General features: G+C 46.0%; 1 protein-coding gene across 1 annotated transcript in view; it reads left to right on the top strand.

The window, feature by feature from the left end:
• The window catches only part of LOC112967515 (tolloid-like protein 2), a gene marked incomplete at its 3' end in the record, with an annotated part of 72,861 nt that overhangs the window by 37,288 nt on the left and 18,078 nt on the right, over positions 1 to 17,495 (top strand). Inside the window, exons 4-9 of the mRNA XM_026068728.1 lie at positions 3,557 to 3,634; positions 7,113 to 7,283; positions 9,393 to 9,510; positions 10,018 to 10,196; positions 10,466 to 10,571; positions 16,176 to 16,300. Coding sequence (XP_025924513.1) covers positions 3,557 to 3,634; positions 7,113 to 7,283; positions 9,393 to 9,510; positions 10,018 to 10,196; positions 10,466 to 10,571; positions 16,176 to 16,300 — 777 coding nt within the window. The remainder of the gene's footprint in view (positions 1 to 3,556; positions 3,635 to 7,112; positions 7,284 to 9,392; positions 9,511 to 10,017; positions 10,197 to 10,465; positions 10,572 to 16,175; positions 16,301 to 17,495) is intronic.

Raw genomic sequence — 17,495 nt, 5'->3', positions numbered from 1 at the left:
AGAAAACAAAGGGAAATTTTAGGATGGGACACTGGGGCTGGAAAAGAGTGATGGAGTTCAGGGCAATCCATCTTGTTGAATCAGGCTTGTTCCTGTTCACACATCTAGTGGCTTTTGTCCAGTCAAGCTCTGTTAAATTATGGCACTTCCTTTGGGAGACAATTCCCTGATTTAATGCGTCTCTTGGACCAGGAAGCTTTAACCTATAGTCAGCTGAGGGTTTGGGTATTTTATTCTCTTCTGGTTCATTTTATTGCTGTTTTCCATCACCTCCTTCCTGGTATTCTAATTAGTTTTCGTATTATAACAGTTGAGAGGAGAAATTTGACACCATCCTCTCTGCCCTCCTCCACCGTGTCAGCGATGTACCTTTTCTCCTCCCTCCCCCCCCTTGCCACCTTGGAGAGGCTGGAGGAGGGTTTGCAAGGAGAAGCCAGCCCCAGGGAGAAAGGGGAGTTTTCCAGCTGGCAAAGCAAGACTGTTTCAAGCGCTGGAAGATGTCCAGCACTCTCAGAAGTGGAGCTTCTCTCCTGAAGCATCCACACAGCATCCAGCACTGCTGTATGACTAACAGTATCTCTGTCACTGCATAAGGTGGTAGATCATGCTCTTCCTGCTTTACCTTGCCACCCAGACTGTGCAGACTTGCTCTTTATAATACCTCTTCAGAGATCAGCCCATTCAGCCTCCCTTCTGCTCACAGGGGACCTGAAAAACCAGACTTTCGGGTGGGGGATGATAGTGTCACAACCACCTTCTTAAGGCTGTGAATGTAGTCCCAAAGCATGTTTTATTTATCCGTTATACATCTTGCTGTCTTGCATGTCTTGCTCTCTCTCGCTCCACATACCCTCCTGCTCCAGTCGCTGTGGAGAGCTTTTCTGCCAAAGAGGTGCTGGGTGGGTTTTCTGTATTGAGACTATTGACTGTTCAGTGGCTCACTGCACAGGTTTCTAGTGTCCGTATAGATGCTCTTTGGCTTCTGTGATGTTCCCAAGTTGGACCTTGCAGAATGGGAAGGCTGGGAAACCTGGAAGACAAACAGCTACAGAGGACCTTTGTTCCTCCCTCTCCCCCATTCTCATTTTTCTGTCCCTTTCACTACATTTTTCTTCCCTTGTCTCTCTCCTGAAGGTTCTCTTGCTACTGGGTGATCTCTTGCTGCTCCCTCTCTCTTAGCATTTAGCAGCTGCTGGTACTATATACTATTCACATCACAAGACTGTATGATTGTTTGCCAGCCTGCTTGATAGATGACCAGAACCTGAAAACTATCCCGGGAACTTTAAATGCATCCTGGAAGATTGGATTTGACATATCTCAGATAACTAATGTAACAGGAGGCTGATGCAGGTACACTGAGTCAGTGTGAAACATCCCAAACCCCTTCCTTGCAACATTCTGGTTTAAACTGTAAAGATTTTCATATACTGAAATATCTACGTGCTGATTTTGGAAAATCAAATCTATTATTTTGCACACAGACTGGAGACATCCAAACAAGCCTGAATGCCTTTGGAGTACACCGAATGGTGCACATTACAATGGCGATTCCCTCCCCCACCACACATGCACACTTGATGGGAAAATCAAATCTCTGTGTAGATTTTATGGTAGGATGCAAAATCATTAGGTACTCTGAATTTCTTTTTCCTTTACACATTTTTAAGAAGCTGAAAAATACTATAGAAAAACAACATTGAGAAAACGCCTCTGCTTCTTTGCCCATTTTGAAATTTTTAGCCTCTCTGAATTTTTTTGACTTTACCAGCTAGTGTTGGGAGAGTTATCTAGAAATAGGCTTTTTAGGGGAAACTAAAGTTGAAGATGGTGGTGGGAGGAGAAAGATTAGAAAATATCTTGTGAACAGAAGAAGCTAATTTGAAAATCAAGAAAGAAGATGCACAATCCAGGGGCCTTCCAATGCTCTGAAAACTGCTTTGATTGAAACACTTATCCATGAGTTATCTGTGAGCATAAAATGGATCTCATTCCTCCTCCTGTATTACTTGGTTATAATTGTCTTTCACCTACTGCTCGTGGGAGGGTTGTCTGTGAGCCTCACAGTTGTAGGTATCAGGGTGGACATAACTGTACTTATAGAATCAGATTTTAATCTCTCATTATGTAAGAGAGGGAGATACCATTCTGGCTCCTGCAGTACAGGCAAGTTTGCAAGGCTGAGATTTCCCTTTATAGTGAGCCGAACTATTCTGAAGTTGTCTGAAGTAGAAGTGTAAAGCACCCTACAGCTTGTTAGTCTTTGTTTTATATCACTTTCTGGTACTGGGTGACATTTGAAATCTTTTTTGTGGCAGTATGGGCCTAATACTGAGGGAAGATCCTATTTTATGTCATACCTCAGTGAAGCTAAAATCAAGTAGTGGGCTACAGCCAAGTATCATGGTACCTTAAAATCTTTTGGGTAAGAGACCAGTGAGGCTTTATAGGGGTTACCAACAGGAATCTCTCTCCATTCCCCAGTGATGTGACCATTCTGGGGAGCTAGGATGTCTCCCTGAGAGTTTTCATCTTACAGTAGAGGGTGTTGGGTGTACTGGGCCTCCTCAGCCCCCTTTGTGTGCAGGATGTCCTAACCTGGTGGAGTTGCTTTTTGCAGCCCCTGCACCCCACTGCCAGGAAAGCTCTGCTATAGCACTCGGGTGGGAAGAGGAAGCAGCAGTGCTGTCTGGAGGAAAGCAAGGGGTTAGGCACTGGACTGGTACCAAGATACCATGGTACTGCTGTAGTTTCAGTGTTAAATAACTGCGATATCAAGCAGCCAAATCACCCTCCCCTTTTGGGTTGGTGTCTTGCCCATAACTGGAACATCATGAGTCACATTTTCCCTGGTGGAAATAGGAAAGCCAGGCAGGGAGAAGTCCTGAGCGGGACCAGTCAGTTTTCTTTTGGTGCCTGAGCTGGAGGGAGCCACCTCCCAGGCCAAGGTTGGGACCTCTCTGTGCCTGGCAGTGCTGTACCAAGAGGGAGGGGCAGCTGGCACTGGATGAAGCACAAGAAATACCCAGGAGCTAACACTGTACAGTTCTTCCTGCTCTGATAGCCAGCGGGCATTAGCAGCACAGAGAGAGACTTTTATTTTCAGATGAAGCTGAATTCAGGCCAGATGGATATGACTTGATAGAGTATCTTGATCTGAATGTAGATGATTCTTTGTCTTGACAGTGTGCCTTTTTTAACTTGAGATTTAATAGTGGTACTTATAATTGCTACCACCCTCCTTGTATAGCTCCTATCCTCGGTAAATATCAGTGGAACTAGCCTTCTCTTGAAGAGACTTTCTGCTTATTCAGTATATGGGGGAACTAAAGCCCAGGGCAGTAATGCAGGTTGTGAGGTGCCACCGTAGGCTAGGAACAGATCCAGGAAAAGCCCAGTTTTATCAGGCTCTCAGTCCCTGCTCTCTGTGCAAAGGGAGCAGGCAGTTTCTGTGGCCAGCAGTCCCACAAACAGCATCATTGACAGCCACTGTCCTTCCTGTAATAGAGCTCTGCCAGCCTACTCACCAGGAGTTTCTGCTCTTCTTCCTTTGCAGGAGGTCTGGGAGAGCAGTCTCTTGTGCCAAGTGAGAACACCACTTCCATGGATCGTAGTAGCAAAGCAGTTAAAAAGGGTAATGTGGTACCCCACCCAGACCTTTGGGTATCTTTTATTTATTCTTTTATCCCTTGTAAAAGAATGTTTTGTCCTGTGTATCCATGTGTGTGTGTGTGTGTGTGTCTCCATGCCTAGGAGACCAGCCTTGCCCTGACATCTGCATTTGTTGCCCTTGGTGGACTCTCTGCAAGGATGTGTTTGCCTTGTATAGTTTACTTGTAGGTGTCACTGGGACAGCAACAGCATTTTGCCCTAAAGCAGAGAGTATAATGCTAGCTGGCCCCTTCCTGCTGGAGATGTTACAGCTGAGCCAGTTTAAGGTTCTGTTCCCCTGAAGCAGGGCTATCACCCATGCTGAGTTTAGCAGTTGGTTCCTCCTATCCATGTAGGTAAGGTACTGCTTATAGGATCCATCCAGGCCTACAATCGTATGGGCATTTTCACAGGATTTCCCTGCTCTGTGCAAGGCATTTGCAGCCCCTGTGTGCAGGAGGGACTGTTGTTTCTCCTTTACGGATGGAGTTGCTGAGGCAGAGAGACCACATAGCACATCAGGCTATGGGGGGGGACATTTGTACTTGTGACTGCCTGGTTCATAGCCCAGTGCTGTGTTCCCTCATTGGAGCTGCCCATATCTTCTGAACTGCTCCGCTACCTCAGACCTGCTAGCAGTGGGCAGGAGAGGTTGAGGATGATGCTCCTGTTTGCAAAACTGTGTTGGTGCCTCTCTCTGCCTGCTTCCCCTTAGAGATGGGCTGGTGCTGCTGTCTGGGGTAAAGCTGAGCTATCTCTGCTGGCCAGATGAGTCTGGGAGACCCCTGAGTGAGTTTCAGAGAGTGGCAGGGACTGTTACACAGCATGTCCGAGATCTAGGATGCTGCCTGGGCTGTGGACAGTGTAAGGAGTGTCCCACTCACGGCTGGTGTGTGGAAACCTCCCAGGTTGGTGCTCCTCAGCACAGAAGAAGGGGGGTTCTAGAAAGGATCACGATTGTTCCAGGCTTAGCACTAGTACTAGTCAGTGTGTGAGGGAGGTTAAGTGAAGTCTTTTTTTAAAATATTCCATCCAGATTTTTTGTATCCCCTGGTTATGTTGCTTCTGCTACCTGCTTTCCCTTAGTTTCGCTGCTGTTTGGAAGGAAGCGTCAGGCCTCTCTGAGGGCCTGCTGCAAATGTAAGTTGTCAAGGCAGAAAATCTTAGCATGGAGGGGCCAAGAGATGTTCTGGGACTATTGCCAAGAACTTGCCCGAGAAGGTGTGTTGGCAGTGAGGAATGGAAGTGTTCATGGAGCAGAAGTGTGGATCTGGGATCCCCTGTGCAGAGCTCCTACTGCACCAGGTGCTGGAGCAGAAGAGCATGGGTCAGAGGAATCCTCATTCAGCTTTGCTGGCAGGAGTTGTCTGTCTGTAAATTCAGAGTTTTTTTAGCAGCCCCAGGAGTAGAGTGTGGAGGCAGATATCCATAAGGCTGCTTCTCTCTCAAAAGTCTCTCCCTTCTTCCAGCTGTGGCCATTCTAATGCTCCAGTGGTACCTTTGTGGGATGGAAGTATGCAAAGAGGGTGAGGGTAGTTCATATTTCATTGTGGGAACCCCCCAACATTAGGGCATTTGACTGCAGGATCTGGCAGCTGATTTGGGGATGAGGCAGCTTCTGAAATGCCTGGCACACCTGGCTTTGCTGGGGAGCTGCTCAGGACAAAATGGAACAAAAGGCAAATTCCAGGCTTTGTCCTGCAGCTGGGCCTGCAGCTCAGAGCAAGGCCTCCAGCTGGAAGGGCTGGATCTGATGAAGCAGGAGAGAAGGTTTAAAGTTCATTCCTTCCATCCCTCTATAGGCTGTCTTAATTTCCTTCCCATTGTTTTGGTCCCCTCAGCCTTGACAATAGTGGTTTGCTTGCCTGTGCTTCCGCTGGAGGGATGAATGGGAGAGGAGGCTCTCAGCAGCACCTCTGATCTCAAGAGGAAGGGCTCAGTGAGGCTTGCATTTTTTTCATAACTGAGCTTTAAATATCCAGCCCATGCCCCTGACTTGGGAAGCAAAGCTGTAACCAGCCTTACTCTGATTTCCATATGAATCGCAACACTGCAAATAGAGCTTAGAGGCCTCATCTTGGAGTTTCAGAGAGGCCTGCCGGCACTGAGGAGCCACTGCCAGCAGTGTTACCTCTTGATGTGAGAAGGGAGTTCCCTTATGTGCATCCCTTCAGGCTCTGCTCTCTACCAGTGTAGTGAGTCCTGTACTCTGTTACTCCTTTGCCCAAGCCTAGCTAATGGCTTGGCTCTGCGATACAGGCAGCTTATGTGAGAACATAGGCCCACACAGCCCTTACACATACTAACAGAAAAAAACACAACTGGAATAAGACTGCCTTGAAGATTGGGGCTACAAATGACACAACAAATAGGAGGTGAACAGCCAGAAAACTCTGAATAGAGGAAATTTTCAACTGGGTCAGACCCATACCGCATTAAAAGTGCAATTCTTGTAGGCAAAACCAGTATCTAAGTGCAGCTGCAGCAGCACAGGTGCAGGGCAAGTTGTAGGGCCTGCCTGGGAGCCTGAACGAATCCTCAGGCAGGTTTCATGGCCAGCATGGAGCACCACACAGCTAGGGGTCCTCTGCTAATAGACCTTCAGCCTGTGGACAGGTGAGATAGGTCTATGTGGGCTGCAGGAGTCAATGTGAGCCTGCCCTTCCTTGGCAGGAGTGGCCTGGGTCAGAGTTGACAGTCTCCGGAAAAATATGACTGCCTATTTAGCAAGAAAGGGGGTACATGTTCTGTTTTTCCTTTTACATTTTTTGCTTCTTTTCATTAAAATAAAGAGATTCAGCATGGAGATTTGTGCTAAGTATGGCATGTCTCAGCTTTCCACCCTGAACCTCCCTCCTCCAGCAGAAGTTGTCTGATATGTAGATGTTTCCAAACCACCTGAGAGCTGACATGCGAAAACACTTATACATTATACTTCTCAGCCTTGAGTGTAGGTTTCAGTCTAAGGGGCCTGTCCTCTGCTTCCAAGGCTAGCTCAGATGAGTTATTCTTCCCCTTGTGAAGCTAGCCCTGGCAGGATAAAACTCTCTCTCCAGATCTAGATGAGCTGTGTGGGTTTAAAATACACATCACAGTGAAGTTTGGGGTTGTTCAACCTCCCATCTCCCATTCTCCTTGTTTAAATACTGTGTCCCTGTCTATAAAGTTGCTGTTTGAGACAGTGGGTGAATAGAGACAGAGGGGCTGTACCTCTCCACCTTGCTAGCAGAGAAGGTTTGGCACAGGGCAAAGGGAAAATTAAAGACAAGAAGGGCCAGGTTGCTACAGATTAACTGTCTGCAAGTCCCGAATAATCCACTTGTAGATCTGGCTGTGATTTCTGGTTCAGATTAACATCTTGCCTTGTTCTGTTTTGCTTTCTCCGAGGCTCCAGGTTATTACCCAAGGGCTGCACATGGAGCCAAAGAGGATTTAAACAGTGTTGCCACTCTGTCTTGCAGACGGCAGGCAGAATGCAACGCTTGTGAGGAGACCGAAGAAGAAGGAGTATAATGATGAGTCTGGAATGGATACACGCTCCTCTCCCAGAGTACGCAGGGCAACCACATCCAGGGCTGAGAGGATCTGGCCAGGGGGGGTCATCCCATATGTGATCGGAGGAAATTTCACTGGTCAGTAGTGAAGACATTGCTCCCTGTTTGTTGCTTGGGGGAGTGTCTCAGAATGTGCGGGAGATCTCAGGAGCAGAGTTTTCCCACACGTGATTCAGATCTTTGGGAGCCTCTCTCCTGAGGTGGGATGGGCATATGGTTGCACAAGGAACTGTGCACTGTGGAAGCCGAAGCCTGAAGTGTGAGGAGAGATGGTGCTTCTCTTGAAGTTCAAGCAATATCATGTGGCTCTTGGTTGCTTCATGGATCAGCACCTGCAAGCTGACTCACACCTTGCATTTACAGAAAGGGATCCTCTCTGCTGCTAGAAGAACAGGAGCAGAAGYGTTCTGGGTTGCTTTCTGAATTACCATTCAGGGAACTTTCCCTGTGCTCTCTGCTTCCTGATCTGCTGTTTTTTGGGCACCAAACTTCAGAGTCTCCTCTGGGTGTGGGAAGGGAACAAATAGGGAGCTGGATCCCTTGGTGGGTGAGGAGCTCTTCAAAGCATCCTATATAGCATCTCTTGGGCAATGCCCAAACTAAAACATCTCTGGGGGGAACGGATCTCTTGCAAGTCTCTCTTGCAGAGCAGACAGCCAACTTGCTCTGAGGCCACCTCTCTCTAGCTGAGTAGTTCCCCATGGGGTTGAGTCATGGCTGAGTCTTGGAGGAGAAATGTTCTGTGCTTGCTGGAGCTAGCTCCTTCCTGTTCCCTATCTCCCTCAGACAGCCACAATCTGTCACTTGGATCCAGCAAACCCTGTTCCCTGGGGTCTATGTTAGACTGTGATGTACTTTGTCCGAGCAACAAAAGGTAGTTTGGGAACCATTCCTCTGGAGTGTAGGTTTTCCTCCCTGGTCCTGCCTCCCATGCCAGTAATCCTCAAGACCTCTTTAACATGTTCACTCAGACCCTGTCTCATCCTGTCACCTGCGGTGCTGCCAGGAGCCTGTGAAGCCCCAGTGGAAGGGTCCATTCACCTCCTATGAACAGAGAGGCTCATGCAACCTTGCAGCATATTGAGCAGTCTGCCAGCCACAGCTGCCCTGGGCATTCGTCGGAGAACAGCCATCCCTATTCCTCACGGTCTGATGAGAGTCTCCTCTATATGATGTGTGCTCCACAGCCCTGCCTAGTCCAGACTACATAACATCATCCCTCCATTTGGGGTGACCATGTGAGAAGCAGCTCTTGCTATAGCGCAGTTTTTCTCTTGCATTCAGCTTGGTGTTTTACCCCAGCTTAATCCCATCCTGGAGCTCCTCTCTGTATTCCTTGTGCCTCACTGAAGTACTTCTGGCCTTTTCTCCCTCTCTAGTCCCTCTTCAGTGTGGCAGCTTGCTCTGCCGCCCTGTGTGTGTCACAGGGTATATTGGAAAGGCAGTACTGGAGGGAGTCTTTCTGGAGCCATGTACCACTCCGGGGCATCACTTTCCAGCTGTCTTTAGGGCTATTCTTACTGCAGAGTGAGCACTGCAGACAGCCGGCTCCCTGAGGAAGCAAAGTCCTATGGCCTGTCTTCTTTCTGGAGTGAGCCAGGAATAATCCCCTACTTTTCAGGTGTCTCTCTGTTCAGGCTCTGAACTGTCCCTTGGGTCAAGCACAGAGCAGCAGTGAATCTCTGCACCTTCTAACACTGCCCTGAGACCACTCTCTCTAGCTGCTGTGCAGTTTTTGCTTCTAATATCAAAGACAACTATCTGGCAACAGTTTTGCCTTAGCTTGGAGGAGCACATGTGTAGCACTAATGTGAGATTCCTGCTCCTTGAAAACTGTGTGGTCATGTTATGTTGTAGCATGAGAGCAAATGTGGCACAACACTGAGTAACTGGTGCACAGATCAGGGCACCCAGCAACTCTGCCAGAATGAACTCTGCCTGGTGGGGTGGTTTTTCTTATATGCAGAAGTTGCCTGTTTAAGTAGAGCAATTAATTCATCAAGTGTAAAGAGAGTAAAGCATGATACAGTAAATCAGTGCTGTAGTAGGAAGTAGGCCCCAGATTGTCTTCAGATACAGGGTCAATTGTTGGAGGGCTTGACTGTCCCCCTCTCCAGATGAAGCCCAATAGAGATCTTCCTGAAAGCCACGCCTTCCCTGTTTGCTCTTCTTGGGTTTCTTTTTCAGGAATCCAAAGAGCTATCTTTAAGCAAGCTATGAGGCACTGGGAGAAGCACACCTGTGTGACATTTGTGGAGAGAACTGATGAAGAGAGTTTCATTGTATTCACGTACAGAACATGTGGGTAAGTGATACACACACCCTCTGCAGCTAGCTGTGTTGCAGACATTCCTGTCATTGATAAATGGCATTGTAAATCTACCTCTGCTCAGAATAAGCTAATAGTCACATGGGAGATCTGTTGCTGAGACACCTCTGGTCACTTCCTGTAAGGATTGCCAGGATAATTTAGTATGAGCTCACAAGAGGATGCCAGGCCTTTCTGGGCTCTTTTGTAGGGATAACACTTAAGTGTATATATGCATTTTTTATATACACAAACTTATATATATTTTTATGCGTAGACACACACATACATGCACACACACACGTATACGTATATATACTGTATATAAACTTATATATGTGTATATATGTATAAATCCATATGCATATATATATATATWTTTTTTAAAGAACATAAGGTATGTACTTTCTGACCTGTCCCAGACCCTTCCAGTTGCAATCCCCTGTCCCTGTGCCTCAGACTTATCCAATTTTCTGATGTGCTGCATGAGTTTTTTTTTTTCAGATGCTGCTCGTATGTGGGTCGCCGAGGAGGGGGCCCTCAGGCCATATCCATTGGAAAGAACTGTGACAAGTTTGGTATTGTGGCTCATGAGCTGGGTCACGTGGTTGGTTTCTGGCATGAGCACACACGGCCTGACAGGGACCAGCATGTCACAATCATCAGAGAGAACATACAGCAAGGTAAAATAGCCCTTGAGCTTACTCCACCTGCTTTTGGGTGGGTGGAAATCTTCCTTGCGGTCTGTGATCTAATATGAAAAAGAAAAAATATTGCTAGTCCTTGCCTAAAGAAAGGGCCGAAATAGTTGGGTGAACAGAGATTTGGACGTGCAACTGGAATTGTTGGAAGGTAGGATCATGGCCCTTTCATACCATGTTTTGGGGGGGGGGGGGTTGACAGAGAGAGAGAGAGATTTGTTTTTTCTGTTTAATTGTGTCTTGCATCACAGGTCAGGAATACAACTTTTTAAAGATGGAAGCTGGGGAAGTGAATTCTCTGGGAGAGACCTATGACTTTGACAGCATCATGCACTATGCTAGGAACACGTTCTCAAGGTGAGAATGCCAGGTCACATCTCCTTAGAGCTACATTCAGCAGTTGTGGTTGGCTCCATATGGTACGTGGAACCTAAAAGGAGACCCATGGTCTATTGCAGAGGTATGTGGCAGTTGCATTGAGCTCTAATGCATTGCAGAGCCTGGAAAATATTTGCAAAAGCAAGATGAGTGAAGAGAAGTGTGATGGACTCCTGTTTTCCCCTCCACCGAGCATGGGGTGAATATACCTCAGGGACCTTCCAAAGCCATGTTAGCATGCTCTGCTCCTTCCCAGCCAGCATGTATGTATGTATGTATGTATCTGCCTACCTGCAAGGGGAGTAATACTAAGATAAGCTTTGAGTATCTTGGTTGTCCAGCTCATTCTTTGGAATCAAAATATTGCCTTCACAGTCCCCAGCCACTCTGCCAAGGAGACTTGAAACTCTAGATCATGATCTTAAGGATTCTTGCTTGTTGCTTTTTGGGGTTTTTTTATTTGATTGTTTTTTTAATCATCTGTGCATGAGCTCTAAATTGCAGTCTCTGCAGCCTTGTGATTCTCTGTGGTTGGGTTCTTCATGGAGAAGTTTTCAGTCCTGTTGCTGTCCTAGTTAACTGGCTGATCTTTGTGTGGGCCATATGCCCTTGACTCCCATCTTAGCCCTCCAGCTGGAGCTCATTTTCTGAGCAGAGAGCTCTACTGGACAGGCACTTTTAGAGAGGTGAAATGGGCATAGTTATTTATGTTCCAGATTTGGGATGAGAGTTGCTGGATGACCAGCTCTGTCTTTCTGCATTATTTGAAAGTTCTTCTATAAATCCCACTACTGCTCCCTCCTAAGAGCTTTCATCACTACATACTGTAGGTATGCACATTTTGAGGAACTTTGTTGCTAAAATTAAATATGTTTTGGGGGTTATTTTTATTTTCCTTCTCCCCAGTTGTGTGGGAGTGCAAAGCCTATTGTTTTTCTCTTTTGTTTCTGTTCACATCAACTAGGGGAAAATTATCAGGTTTATTGGAGTGCTGGTTGCCCTGGCAGAGAGAGGTGGTAGGGTGGGCAAGGTTGCTTTGCAGCCTTCAGAGATGTGTTTGGATCAGATACCCAAAGCAGAGAATTTTTCTTCCTTTGGGGCATCTGTTAGGTCCTTCCAGTATTGCTGGACTCTAATGGTTGGAATTGCTGTGCACAAAAGCAGGATTAAGTTATTACCTCCGTTTACATTGCAGATGCCTTTGAGTCTGTCTTGAAAACCAGGATTCTTCAGAGCACTGCTAGGCCAAAAAGGGATAAAAATGGCAAGAGTTTTTCTACATTTAAATCGGTGCTTAATAGGATTTTAAAATCTGTTTTCTTTAAGCCTTTTGTGTCTGTGACCCACCCTCACCCCAGCAGCAGTCTTTGTGCAGTAAATGAACTGAGCACTAAGTGCCTCTGTGGGTTGACTGTGCTTTCACTGTAAGYAAGCAGCACTGGGAACAGACTTACTTTATCAAGACGTGTCTTGGTCTGTTTCCCTAAGGGAATGAGACTTAGGTGACTGGTCTGCATGAATGTAAATTTGCGAATGTGTGCACACATCTTTCCCACCTTATGGAGTTTTGTACCTGCTGGCCAATTACAACCCAAACTGACAGAGACATAGAGCCCTTGAAGGTAATAAGTTCCTACGAGTTTCATGAAGATTAGTGGCCAGGTATGGGAGAGAGTTCCTGAGTGACCCTGCTAACGGAAAGGCTGCAGCAAGTGAGTTAATACATTCTCAGACTCCAGAAAGACCACACAGAAAAAGGATGGTATGAGCACCCCACCAGTGGAGATACAGTGTGTAGCTTGGGTAACATCAGAGAATCCAGCCATGAAATGAGATTCCTCAGGTAACTGGGCTTTGGGAGCTGCTTGCTATTCAGCACTAAGCCTGGCCAGCTGATTCTCTGCCAAGACTGGTATTGATGGGGCAGTGGTGGCAAAGTGGATCTTGCCTCTTCCCTGCAGGTTGGCACTCCAGGCATGGAGTGGTAAAGCACCATCCCCATCTGGAGACCGTGGCCTGCTTCAGTGGATTATCTGGCCCCTGCTTATGCTGTAGTGTTGGACCAGACCCAGTGGAGTGCCAGGACTGCATTGTTTTCAAGAATATGTGCTGGGGCTGGTGCACTGAACCTCTTCCAGGATACATAAGTGCCTCCTGCACCTCTGTCTCTCCTCTCCATTCTGATTTGGATTCCCTGATCTCATCCTGCCCATAGGTGTCATCTGGTGCTGTTCTGCATGACAGGAGAGTTGTCCCACTTCTCACTGGATGTGTCTTTGTCTTAGTTGTGGCCAGAGTGATTCCTGTTGTGGATTCTCTGCTATTTTTCATATCTTCATTTCAGATACCTCCCTGTATTTTTGAGCTTGTTCTAGCTAGTAGGTTTTCATGCAGCCACACCATTTGCGTGGGTATCTGTGAAGTATGCACAAAGTTTCTGTGTCTGTTCTACTTGTCTGGCATTTGGTTTATTCCCTTCCAAAATGATGCACAGGTGTAATTTTTTAATAGACTATTTATTGTTTGAGCTTTGTATTCATATGACTGTGTTCCCTTGAGATCAGGGTGAACTCAAAGCTCCATCAGTCTGTGTCCCAGCCTTGGCTGACCACAGTCCAGATGGATCTAGCTGTTGAAAGGATATTGTCAGTGGATATCTCCCTCTTGCTCTGTGCACCTCTATATCTTTGCCAGATGAGTGAAAGATTTAACCCCTTGGGTTGGTGGCACACTAACCTCCCAGGAACTACAGGGTGTTACACAAAAAAGAGCAGATGGGTGTATAGCCTTGTTTACTACTTGCCTTGTTCATGCTAATAACTTTGCTTCCTCTGAATCCCTCTGGCTGCCTGGTTGTGAGTGAGGAAAGATGGAGAAATTATGAATCATCTGGCACAAGAGGCTCTAGAGCTGTGTTTGTGACTTGTTGTCTTCAAGCAGCTCCTATGTAGCACTCAGCACAGCCTTGTTCCTTGTTACTCCTGGTGCATGCTGATGATAGCAAATCATATGGTGTTTGCCATGGTCAAATACTGCTGCACACCCTAGGCCCTTTTTATTCTAAACTTTGTGCCCAGAACAGAAGGGGACAGTTTTTCAGAGACACATTGTGTCCTAGCAATGGCAATTGCTTCCACGGGTTCTTTTGAAAATTGTTTGAATTGGAAATGTTTGCATAACACTTCACACATTCAGAGCACTGTGCAGATGCTAATGACTCCTGAGAGCATCTCTGCTCAAACTCAGTCATTGTTAGCTGGTGGCAACAGTGGGTTGTTGTGCTTGGCCACTTACCACTGCATTGGGCAGGCAATGCATGCTCTGCCCATCCCTGGACAGCAGAAAAATAGAGCATCCAGGATTCTTGGGTTTTCTTCCTACTTCTGGGAGGAGAGGTTAGGTCTCTTGTTCAAGAACAGGTCTGGTGTTAGAGTGCCTGAGCTTCTCTGTTTAATGATGTCTGCTCGATGTTTATTAATTTGTGAGCTGAAGTATAGACGCTCACCAAACATGCATAACACATAACATCATCAGTGTTGCTTAGAGAATGGTGATTGGGTGGGCAGCATGATTCGTGTGGGACCTGTGATTTCAGCCAGGAAGACTCTCCTCCCTTCTCAGTTCCTTTACTTGTAAAATGAGAGAAACTATACTTAGCGCAATATGGAGCCTTCTTTAGCAAAGCTTGTGAAGGGAGTACACAATTCAATTAGTGGAAAAAGCGAGAACAGAAATCTCACTGCCCCAACCTTGGGCACATCCTTGTAGAAGAAAATATACTTGGCAGGTAATAAGGCAGCACAAAGTAATTCTGTGTTGTGGGTCATTTGCATTGTTTGGGCAATGCCTTAAATGTGTACTGTGTGGGGGAGGTTTGAGATTAGGAGTACATGGTTGTGAGGATTGGGTTGGTCAAAAGAATAAAGGGTTAGCATTGTGCAAATGGTGGTTTCTCTATTAAATTTTGTCATTTGTCCCTGTTTGCTGAGCCTGGAGATCAGCAAAAAACATTTCACTGTCCACAGAAGTATCTCCCTGCCAAATGCAAAGTTATTCCTTGAATTCCCAAGGAGGCTTGAAAATTTACTGCCAGCAAAACGACCTGTTACTCTGTTCATGTTGTTTCTGGACATGGAGAATCTATTTTTGATCAAACCTCTTACATAAATTCAGCCCCAGGCATGCAGCTGGCATGGAGAATGCCAGCCTGAATTTGTCAATCAAGGTTTGATGGACTTACCTCAGAACTTGTAAGAATTGATTTTAGTGCTGATCAGGAATTTTCCACCCACCAAAATTGACCAAAATGTCTTCTCTGCAGGAGTTGATTCTAGGTTCTTAAACAGATTCTACTCCTCCTCCTCCATTTCTTCCTTTAATTTGAATATTTACAAGAGAATTTTTCCCACAAAATACATTTAATCAAATTATATTTTCTGTTCAAGAACACTGACTGCATCTCTGGCCAGCTCTGTTCCAAATACTCTGCTTACAGTATTTATTTAAAATTGAATGAAAGCAAAATCTCTCTCAGACTCCTTTCCAAGGCTCTTACACACCTGAGTAGCCCTATGAACAGAATTACTTGTATTCTTAATGTTTAACCCAGACTTAAAGACTCTTGTATCAGGTCTAGGCAGCACTGAAATTATTGCCTCTGCCCTGACTTTCCCTTCAGACTCTACACACAGCTGTATTGTTCCCTTCAAAAAGAAGAGTCTGCCTCACAGAGCTGATGCCCAAGTTTTAACCTCACAATTAGGATTTGCAGCATGATGTCAGTAAGACACTCTGGGATAGAGTGAAATGATTCCTATGGACTTGATAGCCTGGCTACAAGAGCACGGTTTTTGACAACCTGGAGTTCTGTTTTCTGATTCCTTCCTCCTACTTTAGCTCTGCAGTCTTAATGCTGCCTTTGGGTCTCTTTTGCATGCAAACTCTTGCACTTGGATGCACTGACTTTGCATTTTGCTGGAAGTGAGGCCTGAGCTTAAATCCTTTACTGGAGTGAGATCAGAAGTGCAGTAGAGAACTCCCGAGTATTAGGGACCACATGGAAGAAAAAGTAGCACAAGAAAGAGGCAGAGACAGACTGGAAAGTCATGCAGAACAAAGGTAGAGTGCTGGATCTTTTTCTCTTGTCTGTGGAAACTGCCAGCCCAACCTCATCTGCTGCTGAACAAACTCCCCTCCCCTCTGCTCATTTGGCCTAAGTGTCCAATCTGCACTCCTGCTGAGCCAGATGTGCCATGAACCTTCTGCAAGGATATATTTTTGCTTTTTCTGATTTATGGCAAGGAATGTGTCTATGCTGAAACAGAGACAGCAATCCTGATTGATAGATCCAAAGCAAAATTTACTGGCTTGGCAGATTTGCCTGTACATTTGGAAGCTATCTACTATAGGGAGATGGGTACCTCAAGACATACAGTTATCACAGACTGCTTTACCCTTACGTGTTAGCATGGGATACATGATCAAGGGGATGGTGTGGGAGGCCCGTCTTTTACCAAGATGACTCTCTGTGCATCATGCCACTTTCCCTACTTCACTGCTCTTTTTCTCTGTTCTTCCCTTTAGAGGGGTTTTCCTCGACACCATCCTCCCCCGTCGTGATGATAACGGGGTCCGGCCAACTATTGGTCAGCGTATTCGCCTGAGTCAGGGAGACATCGCTCAGGCGAGGAAGTTGTACAAGTGCCCAGGTAAATATGGCTTGTGGAGATGATTCCAGCTTTATGCTAGGTGCATGGTTTATCTGGAAGGCACTGGAGTTCCAGAGCACCTTAACAATCCCTTTGATGAGATGAGTCAGGAAATATAGACCATTAAATGCTTCAAGATGGAGCTGTGGGAGAACTGAACTTGCCTAACATGTGTCTCTTATTAGTACTTTGCCAGTATTCCTGTTTGTTTTAGGGTTTAAGTTATCTAGACTCTTGTGAAACCAAGTAAGAGGAGCTGGAGAGCAGGCTGAGGAGAGGGGTTAGGATATGACTTGTATTTTGTTGTTTTTGTATAAATACACTGTCCAAAATAGAACTAGGGGTGTAGGCTCTGTTTACAGAGCATAGAAATGACATACAAGACCATGGACAGGGTGGGGACGAGGAGTTAGCAAAGTGGCAGATGGATGACAGTGGTGGGGGTCTTTGCACACCAGCCATCAAACTTCTCTTGAGCTATTTCTATAGACATTGTCCCAAGGGAGAGCCTTAGGGAGACCCATGGGGTGTCTCCATGAATGGTTCTGGTGTGCTGTGCTGAGGCTTGGGAGGGTAACATGGAATAAAGCTCAAAGATGGTGATTTGTAAAACAACCAGGAGCTGGAAGATGGTGCGTTGGGCTGTTCAGAGGAGGTTTGCATCACTCCTTTTGCTGCTAAAGGAGTGATAGATTGGAAAGAGCTTTGAAAGAGATCCCATCTACATATGTGTGACATACTAAAGACCGTTAGTCTGATTCCTGCCCTATCCAGAGTTTGCAAAGGTTCACAAAAAGAGCTTCAGGGTCACAGATATGATTGGGAAAAAAATAAATTTACCCATCAGAGCAAAAAGATCCCATTAAAATGGAGATATCAGGAAAAGTTTGTGCAATAGTTTTAGCTGACTAGATTAATAGGGAAAACCAGATTTCAGATAAGGAATCTACCAGATTTAAGGGGAGTTTGACTGTGAGGATGTAAAGAAAAACCTCAAGTGAAGACGGCACCCAGTCTGGGGACTGTGGCATGGACTGCAGCAACCAAGAAGGGAGATAGTAGGGAAGATGTGATGCTGGGAGGGAGAAAGTTTAACAAGCTTTGCTGCATTTCTGCTGGTAGTGAAACATCCATAGGAAGATACCAGAGAATGAGGGAGTTTCCCTGATTTTGCAGAATGACTTTGTAACATTAG

This window comes from Apteryx rowi, unplaced genomic scaffold, assembly GCF_003343035.1.
Source record: "Apteryx rowi isolate R43461 unplaced genomic scaffold, aptRow1 scaffold_279, whole genome shotgun sequence".
NCBI lineage: Eukaryota > Metazoa > Chordata > Aves > Apterygiformes > Apterygidae > Apteryx > Apteryx rowi.
The sequence above is the reverse complement of the archived record's forward strand: the minus strand, read 5'-3'. Positions and strand labels throughout refer to the sequence as shown.